The sequence below is a fragment of the Wyeomyia smithii genome, chromosome 3, assembly GCF_029784165.1.
Source record: "Wyeomyia smithii strain HCP4-BCI-WySm-NY-G18 chromosome 3, ASM2978416v1, whole genome shotgun sequence".
In the NCBI taxonomy this organism is placed as follows: domain Eukaryota; kingdom Metazoa; phylum Arthropoda; class Insecta; order Diptera; family Culicidae; genus Wyeomyia; species Wyeomyia smithii.
In genome coordinates, this window is record NC_073696.1 from 191,294,772 (window position 1) to 191,306,786 (window position 12,015).

At 39.5% G+C, this 12,015-nt stretch overlaps 1 protein-coding gene and 1 long non-coding RNA gene across 6 annotated transcripts in view; one reads left to right on the plus strand and one right to left on the minus strand.

Moving 5' to 3' along the window:
- Positions 1–12,015, plus strand: part of LOC129726728 (uncharacterized) — a 50,221-nt gene that overhangs the window by 30,938 nt on the left and 7,268 nt on the right. The gene's annotated exons all lie outside the window — the stretch shown is intronic.
- The window catches only part of LOC129726724 (box A-binding factor-like), a 63,376-nt gene that overhangs the window by 3,060 nt on the left and 48,301 nt on the right, over positions 1–12,015 (minus strand). For 2 of the 5 annotated variants that reach the window (XM_055683753.1, XM_055683751.1), the window contains exons 3-7: positions 6,463–6,676; positions 6,240–6,366; positions 3,889–4,073; positions 2,947–3,111; positions 2,605–2,809 (exon numbers count right to left, since the gene is read on the minus strand). In XM_055683753.1, coding sequence (XP_055539728.1) covers positions 2,605–2,809; positions 2,947–3,111; positions 3,889–4,073; positions 6,240–6,366; positions 6,463–6,676 — 896 coding nt within the window. Of the gene's footprint in view, positions 1–1,731; positions 2,272–2,604; positions 2,810–2,946; positions 3,112–3,280; positions 3,373–3,888; positions 4,074–6,239; positions 6,367–6,462; positions 6,677–12,015 lie in introns of those variants that run through there. The other 3 variants (XM_055683755.1, XM_055683754.1, XM_055683752.1) reach the window with 3 other exon arrangements.

Genomic DNA, 12,015 nt, shown 5'->3' on the forward strand with positions numbered 1-12,015 from the left:
GACGTTCCCATTGCATTACTAGATATTTTATAGGCTGTTAGGTCTAAATAATGATTACACAGTGCAACATTTTTTTAGTCTTGGCTTCTATGTATGATTTTTTGATAAAGTTTGATGCAAAAATGAATTTCCCGGAGTTTGAACATATTTCAACTTAAGGGACAACAATGGCGCCATTTTTAATTTTTGAGAAACTGGTAATTTTTGATGTTTTTTCGACGCCATTTTGTTTTAAGACCAAATATCAAAATTCTAAGAGTTTGTCCGCATATTAGCATCTTTTTATCCATCTTTTGAAAAAAAAAACAGATCTTAAATCGGACAAAAACTGAGCTCAAAACGGTGATTCTGCGAAAACGGTTTTGACATAGTTTTAGTGTATTTCACAAAGCAAAATAATATCGATTATTTCTGAACATTAATGGTAATTCGCTAATATCTTAAAGTGGTAGTCAAATAATATCTTATCTTGAGTAAAAAAGTCTCAGAAATCAAATGGTAGGTGTCTGATCTTCGTAAAATGTCAGCAAGATGTTTATTTTGCCCCAATTCCCCCACAATACAAAAATAGGTTTATCTGCTGACATTTTACGTAGATCAGACACCTACCATTCGATTTCTGAGACTTTTTTACTCAAAATAAGATATAAATTGACTACCACTTTAAAATATCAGCGAATTACCACTAATGCTCGTTAGTGCGTCGAAAGACCGCAGATCGGCGGGTTCCTCGCTGCTACGTTTACTGGAGTGAAACCTTCATTTGAGTCTCTGAAGACTTCACGAACTTCAGAGGTGGGTAAGGGCACTAAAATTCACAAGAACGGTTAAAAGGCTGGTTGATAAACGACTGGGCAGTGCTTACTAGCAGTACATCCGTACTAGTTAGCATAAAATAGACCCCAGTGTGGTTCAAAGCAGAATGCCCAGCAACGCTTATCCCTACCTCTACGTGGTACCAACTGGGACACGAGCAACCAAGGGAAAATCGATGAACCTGTGGGAACTTGGTCGTATGGGAAGGGAAAGCTGTTTTTCTAGGTGGGCAGCTTGCTTGAGCGTCTGTTCTCTATGTTTAGGGGCGGCTCAAACAGCCTCTGATTCGGAGCGGACGGCTGAATTATGAAATGCGGCAGCCCCGTCGTGAGACTAGCAAACCAGTCTCGCAGAGGCTATGTGCCACTGACATGTACAACGACGCGGAAGGGAACCTTCTCACGAATGCCAGGGAGGTGATTAACAGGTGGAAAGAGTACTTCAATTGACGCTTATAGCGATACAGTAAACAGAAGCGGAGCGGGAACTGACCTAGGAGCACCAGCGGCAGATGACCGAGCATCAGCCGCCAATGTTCATGAAGTTCTTTAAGAAATCGGGAAGCTGAAGAACAACAAAACCGCTGGCAAAGACAGACTGCCGGGTGAGCTCTTCAAACATAGGAGAGAGGCGCTGGCTAGAGCGCAGCAATGGGTCATTTCAAGGATTCGGGAGGAGAAAAAACTGCCAGACGAGTAGATGAAGAGAGTCGTCCGCCCCATCTACAAGAAGGGCGACAAACTGGAGTGCCACAATTCGCGCGGTGTCTCGCAAATCAATGCCGCCTACGAAATACTCTCACAGATCCTGTTCTGTCGTCTATCACCTGTAACCAGCCGGCCAGTACCAAAGGGCTTCATGGAAGCCCTCCTAAACCCGACAGATTTTACAGAAATGTCGCGAGTACAACACGCCCACACAGCACATCTTAATCAACTTCTCGGTGGCCTATGATACAGTCGATCGAGGACAGCTATGGCAGATCATATACGAATTTTTTATTTGGTTTTTTTATAGTTTCGATAGTTTCCGAATTGAAGAATTGTAGTTCCCAAAGCTAAAAATATAGGTTAAAATAGCTCCTCAAAATTCCACACCATTCATACGGAATCTTTGGTGTTTACTTAGGTAATCACTGATCAGCTGACTTTTTAATGCGGCGAATCCATTCAATGTTGCTAGTTTATTTTGCTCGTATGTTTCGAAAAAGCCACAAAAAATCAAAAGAATAATCTCAGTGGTTTAAATCTTACCAAAAGCGCAGCCGCGGCTAACATTTACAATAAACATTAACAATCCCGATCGTTCTGTCAATCCAAATAAAGATTCCATTTATTTTTAAAAATTGTGTGTGTTATTTTCCAATCACACCGGGAAGCTCTTGAAAAATTAGCCTTTATGACTTTATTACAGTGTCAGTTCATCCAAATTTCGTTTTTTGGCTATGCATAAAAACTGGAATTGAGAAATAAATCCATAATTATATTTTCACGGATAATTCCTTATAAAGGTGTTATTTTAACTTCAAAAAATTCAAAAACAAAAACTATTAACAAGTTTGAGCAGTTGAAAACTTATTTTAGCTTCCAGTTAAAAATATTGGAATAGTAAAAGAACCTTTGATTTTTTACATTTATAATTCATAATTCATTATTCATGACTCGCGCCTTACTAAAACTTGTAGTACAGCACAGCAAAAAGCAGAGCAATCTAAGCACAAGATTTCCAGCGAACATACAAATATTTCTGCTCAGACGTGTCTAAGATAGAGCTTAAAGATTTACTCACCGACAAGGGAATTTCCCAATATGGAGGAGCTGGCGGTGTTGCTCGAATTATTATTGCTGCTAGTAGTGGTGCTATTACTGCTATTGTTGTTGTTGTTGTTGTTGCTGTTGTTACTAGCGCCGTTACTATTGTTATTGCTGCTCTTCGAGCTGGTCGATGTGGCTCCATCGGTGTTTTTGCTGCCCTTCGGTTTGCGTTTGCGTGACTAAAACCAAAATGTAAATGTAAATATAGCGACCGGGTCTAATCGAATGCGGAACCAAACATTCTCAGGCAGCTTCGTTGTTCTTAGTTCTGTGCGCCCAGGAGAATAGTTGGTGCTAATATAGAGCAACCATTTACCTGTATGTTGTCCTTCTTCATTGTCAACGGTCGGTTCACGTTGTGCAGTTTGTAATAGAGACCGCACGCGTTGCACACCGGTTCACCGACCTGATTGCGTCTCCACAGCGAAGTGTTTTTAGTGTCACAGTTTGAACATTGCAGTCCGACGCGTCGTGCTGAACTCTGTCATAGTGTGTAGAACATAAAAGTGGGTCAAATTAGGAGCTTGAACTTTTTGCGTACCTTAAGTACGTTTCACATGATTCAACAAACTAATGAATTATGAGATTGGATGCAGAGTGTAAGAGAAAAAGAGTCAGCTTGTGTAGCCATCGTCTCGGGATAAACCTACCAGTCTTCGGCTTTGCTTCTCATCAGTGGTGCGAGTTGTCAAGGAATTGTAGCCATAGCTCTTATAGTGATCCCCGCCCTGATCAGCGGCCACTGCAATAACAATTTTTATAACAAACAGGATTAGTTTGCGTTCGCGCCACAATCGATATATTTTGGGATTCTGCTACGAAAACTTTGGTACGCGTTTCAGTGTTCCGACAGTAAGCATCATCTCATAGCATACGGTATTGAAATGGTACGAAATAGATTTGCACTCAAACAAACCTTCGTTGCATGAGCCGAACTAAACGTTGGAATAAAGCTTGTTTCGGAAAACTTAGTGAAAAGATAATGTTTACTGTATAAACACCAAACACGACACGCTGTTATCTAAAGCATCTACGAAAATCTAAACTAAGCATCTACTACGCTGTTTCAGGAAGAATAACAAAAACACATGAAATCGGCCGGGCGGGGTTCAAAAATGCTGTAACATATAAATACCACAAAGCTTCATCTTTTCCTCTGACGCACAATTAAGAACCAATAGCAAAAAAAAGTTACGAAATGAGGATGAGTTTTTTTCTTTTTTGGTAAAATAAGATAAGAAATGTTGCATTTGTTTACAGGTTCTTTTACCAAGCGTCTGGGCTGTTTGACCAACGGCCGATTCATCCCGTTCATCTTGTGATAGAGGCCGCATGCATTGCACAAATAGTGTCCTGTTCCGTCCCGACGCCAGAGCGGGGTCTGAATCGCACCACAATTGACACATTCTCGTCCCTCGGTAAACAAGTCCGCTTCTATGCCCACTTTTGAAAGGAAAGACACAAACAATGATGATACAATGATTCAATTTTAGTTCTCTAGGTAGGATAGGATGCGACAATTATGTACATAATATAATATAGCTCAACAGCTCAGACAGCATTTACGGTTTTTTAGTTACTTTACAGTTAGAGTATATTTACAGCTTATGAAACCACCCGGTCCGACTTCTTCTTCCAATGTTTGTTTGAACGATTCGCTCGTGCTTCGCCAATTCGAGAAGCACTACATGCCCATTAACAAGCGTCATAATAATAATCTGCATCACGATATATATTTTTTTCTATACTACACATCTAACCTAGCGAATGTTTGCAACCGACCATAATAGCACCAGTGAAATTTCCCATACAGCATACGCCCCCCTCAGAACACGTTCAGCAGACGACAGGAACCGTTCAAAAATTACTTTTTCCTTTGCTGATAAGAGCACACCGAATCCGCCCTGCTTTGCTTCTGAGCTGAGCGACAGTGCACAGACCGCACGATAACGATTTTTACGAATCAGAAAAAAATCGTGGCTATTTAACAATTTATTTATAAATTAAACGAAAAATTTTTACTAAGCTCAGAATTCATTTCTCAAGTCATTTTATGTTCCTTATGTGATAACTATGAAGCATTTTCGAAATGTATTTTCCTTATGAGAAACAAGATTTCACTTTTTGTTAATCATTCCTCATTAGTAATTTGAGGAAAAGGAGAAAGTATACACTATCCATATTATATTTTATCTGTTTGTTATGTTTATTTGCATTTTTTTTTCAAATTCAAATGAAAATAATATTACAAGAATTATAAATTTGTCAAATCTAAACATCCAATTAACAACTGGTCTTAGTTTAGTTTACAATAATTTGACAAACATTTTTTTGACCTATGCCATTAATAAACATAGGAGTTCAATATACTTCTTCTAACAGCAGAAAAAAAAACACATCACCACCTGTGATTAGTCACACAATATAAATAACGCTCTATATAATCCAAGTATTTAACCAACCATAGCTTGGTTTCGATTTGTAACCCCATTACATGAAGTACGTCTGCCGTTTGCCACAACGGACAATAGTCTCACGTTACCTTTTCTAACGGTACCACCATGATGATTTTATGTTTCTACAAATTACAATAAACCACATGTGTTCCAACCTTACGGCCCGCGGGCGCAGAACAGTGGGTCCCAAAGAAGTAATTAGTTATGCTGTGACTAATCGTAAGTATTTTTTGTTTTGTTTCTTTATTGGTTTCCTTCTTTCTGTATTCTACTTTCACGACTGACGACAGCACGCAAAAAAGCGGCCGACAAGCGGAAAGTCCTTTCCTGCTTACGGTATGGTTAAATGCGTTTGCACTCAGAGTTATTTTTTCAGAGGGTTACAAGTCTCTTGTTTTGCGATGTCATATAGAACATTTCCGGTTTGCTGGTGAGTCCGAATGCGCACTGCATAACTAATGAGAGGAAGTAGCGTCACTGCTTGACATTGATAGCGAAAACAATTTCCCCAAGGGAAAATCATCCCGCATAACAACCTTTTTCTTATGTTTTCAAATGTGTTCTAAATGGCTGTTAAATGTTTTTGCTCAGATCGGTAATGCACAGCAGCTTTGTAACCTAGGAGCATTTATGCTACCCATGTCCGATCATAACTCTATTACAGAAAACAGTATCTTGCAATATTCCATGCCTAAACACTTTGCTGTGGAAGCCAGTTTCAACGTTCTATTAAAATAAATACTCCGCCAACTGATAACAAGAAAGTTTAGCAACCACTTTCGTGAAAAAGGCACCTTTGGCTTATCGGGCAGACTAGAGGCCCCACGGCTGCGTTGCGAAGCACGCCCCATCCCCCTGTTCACTGCTGTAAAGCGATGGCCTCTTATTATAGGTATACTGCGTTCTGGGTCACGTCTATCGCAAAAAGCTCACCATAGGCGAGGAGGTCGCCCCTGTTTTTATACCAGTTCTCCCGAAATTTGCATAACAATATTGTATTGTGCGAAAAAGTTGCATTGTAAGTTACGTTCGCGATAAGCCAGGACGCTAGAATTTCTTCGGTGCTGTTATGGGTCGGTTAGCATGTTTTTTTACTTAATTGTTTCTATTTTAACAGATTGAGAGTATAGTACAGTCATGCAACAGAACCTACTTGCAGTCAGTGAGGCGGCTGCCGAGAAGTTTGGTGTCAAGGTAGGCGTCGTCCGTCGACCATTTCCAGAGGATGCAGTACTGTATGCAATCGCGCTGACTTCATAATGGGATGGCCAGGAATCAGTCTGTGGGAAAAAATAACAATAATTCCAGTTAACACACTTGTCCTCAATAAGATTTGCCTATGTGTCTTTTTAAAAAGATCAGCTGATACCACGTACCTGTTGGCCGTAGCTGGATGAAATAGAATTGTAATGATTGCCTCGGGCTGCATTGGTACTGGGAGCGATGCGCTGGAAACCTGGCAGACCTCCCTTTGTGTATTCGGAATCAGTTATACCGGAAGACCACATGTGCGTCGGATCGTGCGTGGGGCTATTGTTGAAGTACTGCATTGAAGCCGCCGTAGGGAAATTGCAGCGGCTATATGAGGGACTGCAACGAAAGCGAAAGCAAAATTATGGACCACCATTAGCGATTTTCTTCCAGCTTCTAAAAAGAGTTGTTTAGTTTCATCTTGAGTACCAAACAAGCAAAATACTGCTGAGCGAGTATCAAATGAACGGATTGTTTCTGTTTCTGCACCAAGTCATCGTGGTTCGATCGAAACCCGTCGCCTGGCCTGGAAGCTACTGAATTGTCAACGCGCGCGTTTTTCTTCCACGGAGTTTGTGCGTTGGCGCATTCTACAGCTGAGGGCCAGCTACTCGTGGGCCAACGATCGTCGTCATTTGACGATTTTGTTTATGGCCAGAGTAGGTGGAAGTATTTGTAAACAAAAACATCCTCTGTTCAGAAACGGCTGGTGTCTGTTGTGCCCGCTGATGCTTAATTGACACTGGTTATGACGCGGCAGTGCATAGCGCTGGACTTGAGAGGGCAAGTGGTTCGGACCAGGAAGTTGTACCACCTGTCCGATTAGTGAACATTCTTTCTCTGCATTAGATTCGATCAGATACTAAACTGATGGACATTTAATTCAAAGGTTTAAATTGCGAACATTATAGTTTGCTAACTAGTATGGCTTAAAAAACACTAATGCGAAGATGGTTTAGAAAATGAATTAGTTTTACAACTGAATAAGATGAATGAAACAAAATAAAGGGCTGGCTAAAATGACTTTGAACAAATTGTCAAAAAAAATATTTTCTGTGTAAAATGTTTTAGTAATATATTATTCTAAATCTTGCATTTTCAAGAACTACTCTTGATGAATATTTTTTAATCTTTTTTAGATAGTTCCCTTAACTCGTAGTTTTTTTATACAGTTCATGCATAAAAACTAAATGTCTGCTGTTGATAAAAAAGTATAAGAGAGCATATGTGTATACAACTCCCTGTTATTATGAATATCTATAACATAAACTTGAAGAAATCTATGGAAGGACATATTTTGTGGCCAACAGAAACAATTATCACCCGATTAGGAGAGCATAACTAAAACATTACAAAATTCTTTCAACGCGAGATACAAATAACATATTTTGATACAATTTTGTATTTTTTCATATAATTTTGATAACAAAATTGAATCTGAATGAGTTATAATAACAAAACATGAAATGAAGTGAAACAAGTCTAACTAATTTTTCGTTTTTGTAAAACCTGCTGTTTCTAACAATGTTTGTTATTATATTGTTCTATTACTATCTTATTTTGTTAGAAAGCTGATACATTAGTAACAAATGTTGATATGTGTTTGATACTGGTAGAATCATTTCTGTTAGTTTAACACCTAACGGGACCAAATTGAAAACACAGCCTGTAAGGTTTTACTCGTAACAAACTAACAGCTTCTGTTACATTTTGTTTTTTCTTTCTGATCGGGAAATGTCGACACTGTAATGCTAGAGTTGACGATAATAAATAAAGAAAGCCTCTCATGAGCAACAAATCATTACAAATCCTGTATACGATTATGGAAATGGTTGCATTGCTTACTAACGAAATTGGAAAACCCCTTCAACTCAGATAAGGTCCACCGAATGACGCAAAAATCTATGCTATGCTTTCAACTAGGATACTGATAACGAACAGGCATGAAGAAAGTGTACCATTCCTAGCAACACCTAAAAGTGTATTAGTTATGGCCTATGAAGTTTGAATGAAGTAGTCCAATACTATATGCTGTTTTTTATCTCTTTTTGCAGATTTGTCCCTTTTTCCAAAATAATTGCATATTGTGCGTCGAAATACTTTTTAATTATTGAAGCATCATCAGAGGCATTCATATATCACGTAACGCGAAATTTTGGCAATTTTCAATACCCCCACCCCCAGCAGAACGCTTCACTGAATCCGCCTGTCCCTCCCTTGAGTGCGTTACGTAATGTATAAATGATCCCTTATATTCGTAAGAGGGTTTGAGGCACCATCTAGTGATTATACCCTAAATCGTACTTTATTGCAACAACTGCATAAAGTGAATCGTCACAATCGGATTGGTAAAGCAAGATCCGACTCCACTGCCAACGTAATATTCGTGAATGTATTGTTTTGAGCTTTTCTATCCAGCTTTTTACGCGCATAATGGCGGACGCTATAATGCAAAGTTCGTAATAAATTACCCACCCTTTTGACAACTCTGCTTACGTCAGTTTGAAGTCTTCATATATTTTATTAAATGAAAAATATATCTGGCAACATTTATAGATGAAAAAAAAATATCTGGCAACATTTGGGATACCCATTTCTCAGAAATCGCAAGCAGAGAGGTTCGCATATTACGAACACGCCATTACGGTGCGTAAAAAGCTGGATAGATTTAATTTTCTTGTTAGTATTAATATATTTGTTTGTCTGTGAAACAGTTCAGCACTAGTGATCTTGTTTCATGAAGATTGAACGGTGGAACCGTAAGCGCGCCCAAAATTTATTCGGGCTCCGGCGACAATATTCCGGTGAAGTTTATAATACGCTAGACGACTGGAATGTTTCGAACAAGATTGTGGTGTTGATTTAAGTGATTTGCTCGGTCAAAACTAACCTATCTTGTTTGTCGTTTTTATGTCTAAGGTTTGTTCCACATAGTATTTAGCCGTTTCCTTTTATTTACTGCAGCGCCTCTCGTTGTCGTACCGAGAAACTAATGACAACGTTTTGATATGGAAGGTTTATTTACTTAGTGGTGAAAATTTTGTCAAGTTTGGTACACGTGTTGAAAAATTATCCAAAATAGAGTGCGAGAGACGAAAAAAATGTGCACACCTACGTTGAAAACCTAACATGGTCAGGAGCCATGATAGCCAAGGCTCTCAAACTACCGAAATCGACTGTGAATACCGTGCTCAATTCGCATAGTACAATTCGTCGAATCTGTATGTGTGAAGGATTACGATCGTATCATGCCAGCAAACAATCCAACAGGACGCTGAAAGAGAACCTGGTTGCCAAAACCCGAGCAAGAAAGCTATACGAGCAAGTCCTGACAGAGTACAACGGGTGTATTTTGATGGACGATACGTCAAAATGGACTTTGGACAAATCCCGGGTCGGAAATTTTACCTTGGTAACCGTAAGGGGAATGCTCCAGGTAGATTCAAATTTGTTTTCGCGGATGGGTTCGTCCGCAAGTTGAGAATTCGGCTAGCCATCTGTAGCTGTGGAAGTTATCTTCACTGGAGCAACCATGGATGGACAAGTTTATAAGAAGAAGTGTCTCCAGGAGATAGTTTTGCCGTTCATCCAGTCACACGAAGACCCCGTGAAGCTCTGGCCCGATCAAGCTAGCTGTCACTACGCCTGGGATGTATTGGAATGGTACGAGCAGAATAATATTGATGTTCTCATAAAAAGGATTAATCCACCAAACTGCCCACAGTTTCGTCCCATCGAAAGATATTGGGCAACATTCAAGTGTAAATTGAAGAAGTGTGGCCAAATAAATCAATACATCGTGTGGCCGATACGGTTAATGTTGCAACTGTGCAGAAATTGTTGGGAGGTATTTGACAAAAAGTTCGAGAGTTTATCAGAACAGCAGACCAATGTTTTACCTTGTATTTTCTCCTCAAAGTTTAATAAAAACCATGCAAAAACATATTTTTACCAATTTTTTACGTTATTTCCCCATGGAGAAATCGAAAATTGTATGCGGCCAAATTCTAAGTGAAACAAGCCTTATGAACTTGTATGCAAAAATGGCAAAAGAAGCGGACCTGAAACACTTATCTTCAACCGTTTTGCAAAAGCATCAAGTCATGCCATGAAAATAGCAATTAGATCAAACGCAAGCAAATTCATGGCGATTATAAAAAGCTCTAGGAGTTACTTATCACATGCAGGATTTATGTTTAAAATCGTTTAGTGCCTGATAATAAATTTGCTCCGATCATTGCCAACGAAAGAATTAAATTGAATTCGAGACATTTAAATTTTTGTACACTTTGCATTCAGGTGTATTTTGGATGTACACGAATGCTATACAATGCCCTAATCAAGAACTGACAGAACGTTAAGGTGTTGTTTGTACCAAAGCCAGGAAAAAATCAAAAACATTTCTCAAAGCTGTCTTACGTCTTCTCTTCCAAAGTTGTTGGAGAAAATTACGGATAACTACATCCGCGTCGTGTTTTTGAAGGAGAAACTCTTACAAAAGCATCACAATGCTTATCAACAGGGTAAATCTATTGAAATTGCTTTGCATTGGCTAGTGACGAAGATTGAGAATTCACTGAAATACAAGGATACAGCGGTCTGCGCTTTTCTTGATATTGGGGGAGCTTTCGAAAACAAGTTCTTTGCATCAATTTATGGTTTTACAAAATAAAGGAGTCTAGAATACTACAATTTGCTGGATCGGACAGTAAGATCACAGCGGCATTCGGAGATACGTCTGTCACAGTAGAAGCAGTAAAAGGGTGTCCTCAGGGAAGAGTTCTCTAACAACTGTTATGGTCACTGGTGGTAGACGTTCTCCTAACCAAGCTATTGTAGCTAAACTACAAAGTCATCGGTTATGCTGATGACATGGTCCTTGTTGTTCGGCGGAAAAGTGATGCAACTCTATCTAGTCGTATGCAAACGGCTTTTAACACCACCTACTAGTGGTGCTTAGAAGAATGGTTAAGCTTCAACCTCACGAAAAGAGTCTTTGTACTTTTTACCAAGCGTAGGATGCATTCAATCACTCCTCTGCTATTGAATGGGGTAAGACTGAGTTTCTGTACACTGAGCACACTGTTTGGCAAGACCTTGGGGCTAAAACCACAATTAGCGCTTTGGTCTTACAACACCATTGCTCGGCCACGTATAACCTACGCTGCCTTCGTCTGGTGGCCTAAGGTAAATTAAACAACAGCTCAGGCAAAACTTACCAAAGATCATCGATTGGCCTATCTTTCAACTGCCCGTGCCCTGCGCACAACCCCGACTGCAGCCATGGAAGCCATGCTCTGCGTATTGCCTCTACATATGGAGTACCAATCCCAAAAAGGTCACTGATTTCATCAACCATGTAGCTCCGAATTAGGACACAGGCTTAAAGCCTTTACTCAAAAAAATGTTTCATTTTTATCCGTGTATAACTTTTTTGTCCGTGGGTAAAAATTGATTGAAAGTTGGATACTACTAGTTTATAGTGTACTATTTACATGTGAAAAATTTTATAACAATCGATTCAGTGGTTATAGAGATGTCGTCGAAACAGGGATAGCTCCAAACGGCCGAAACACAAACGGCCGAATCTCAAACGGCCGAATTCAAACGGCCGAATCACATCAATACTAACGAAAGGCCGAAATTTCGATCGGCCGAATCACGAAAGGCCGAATTTT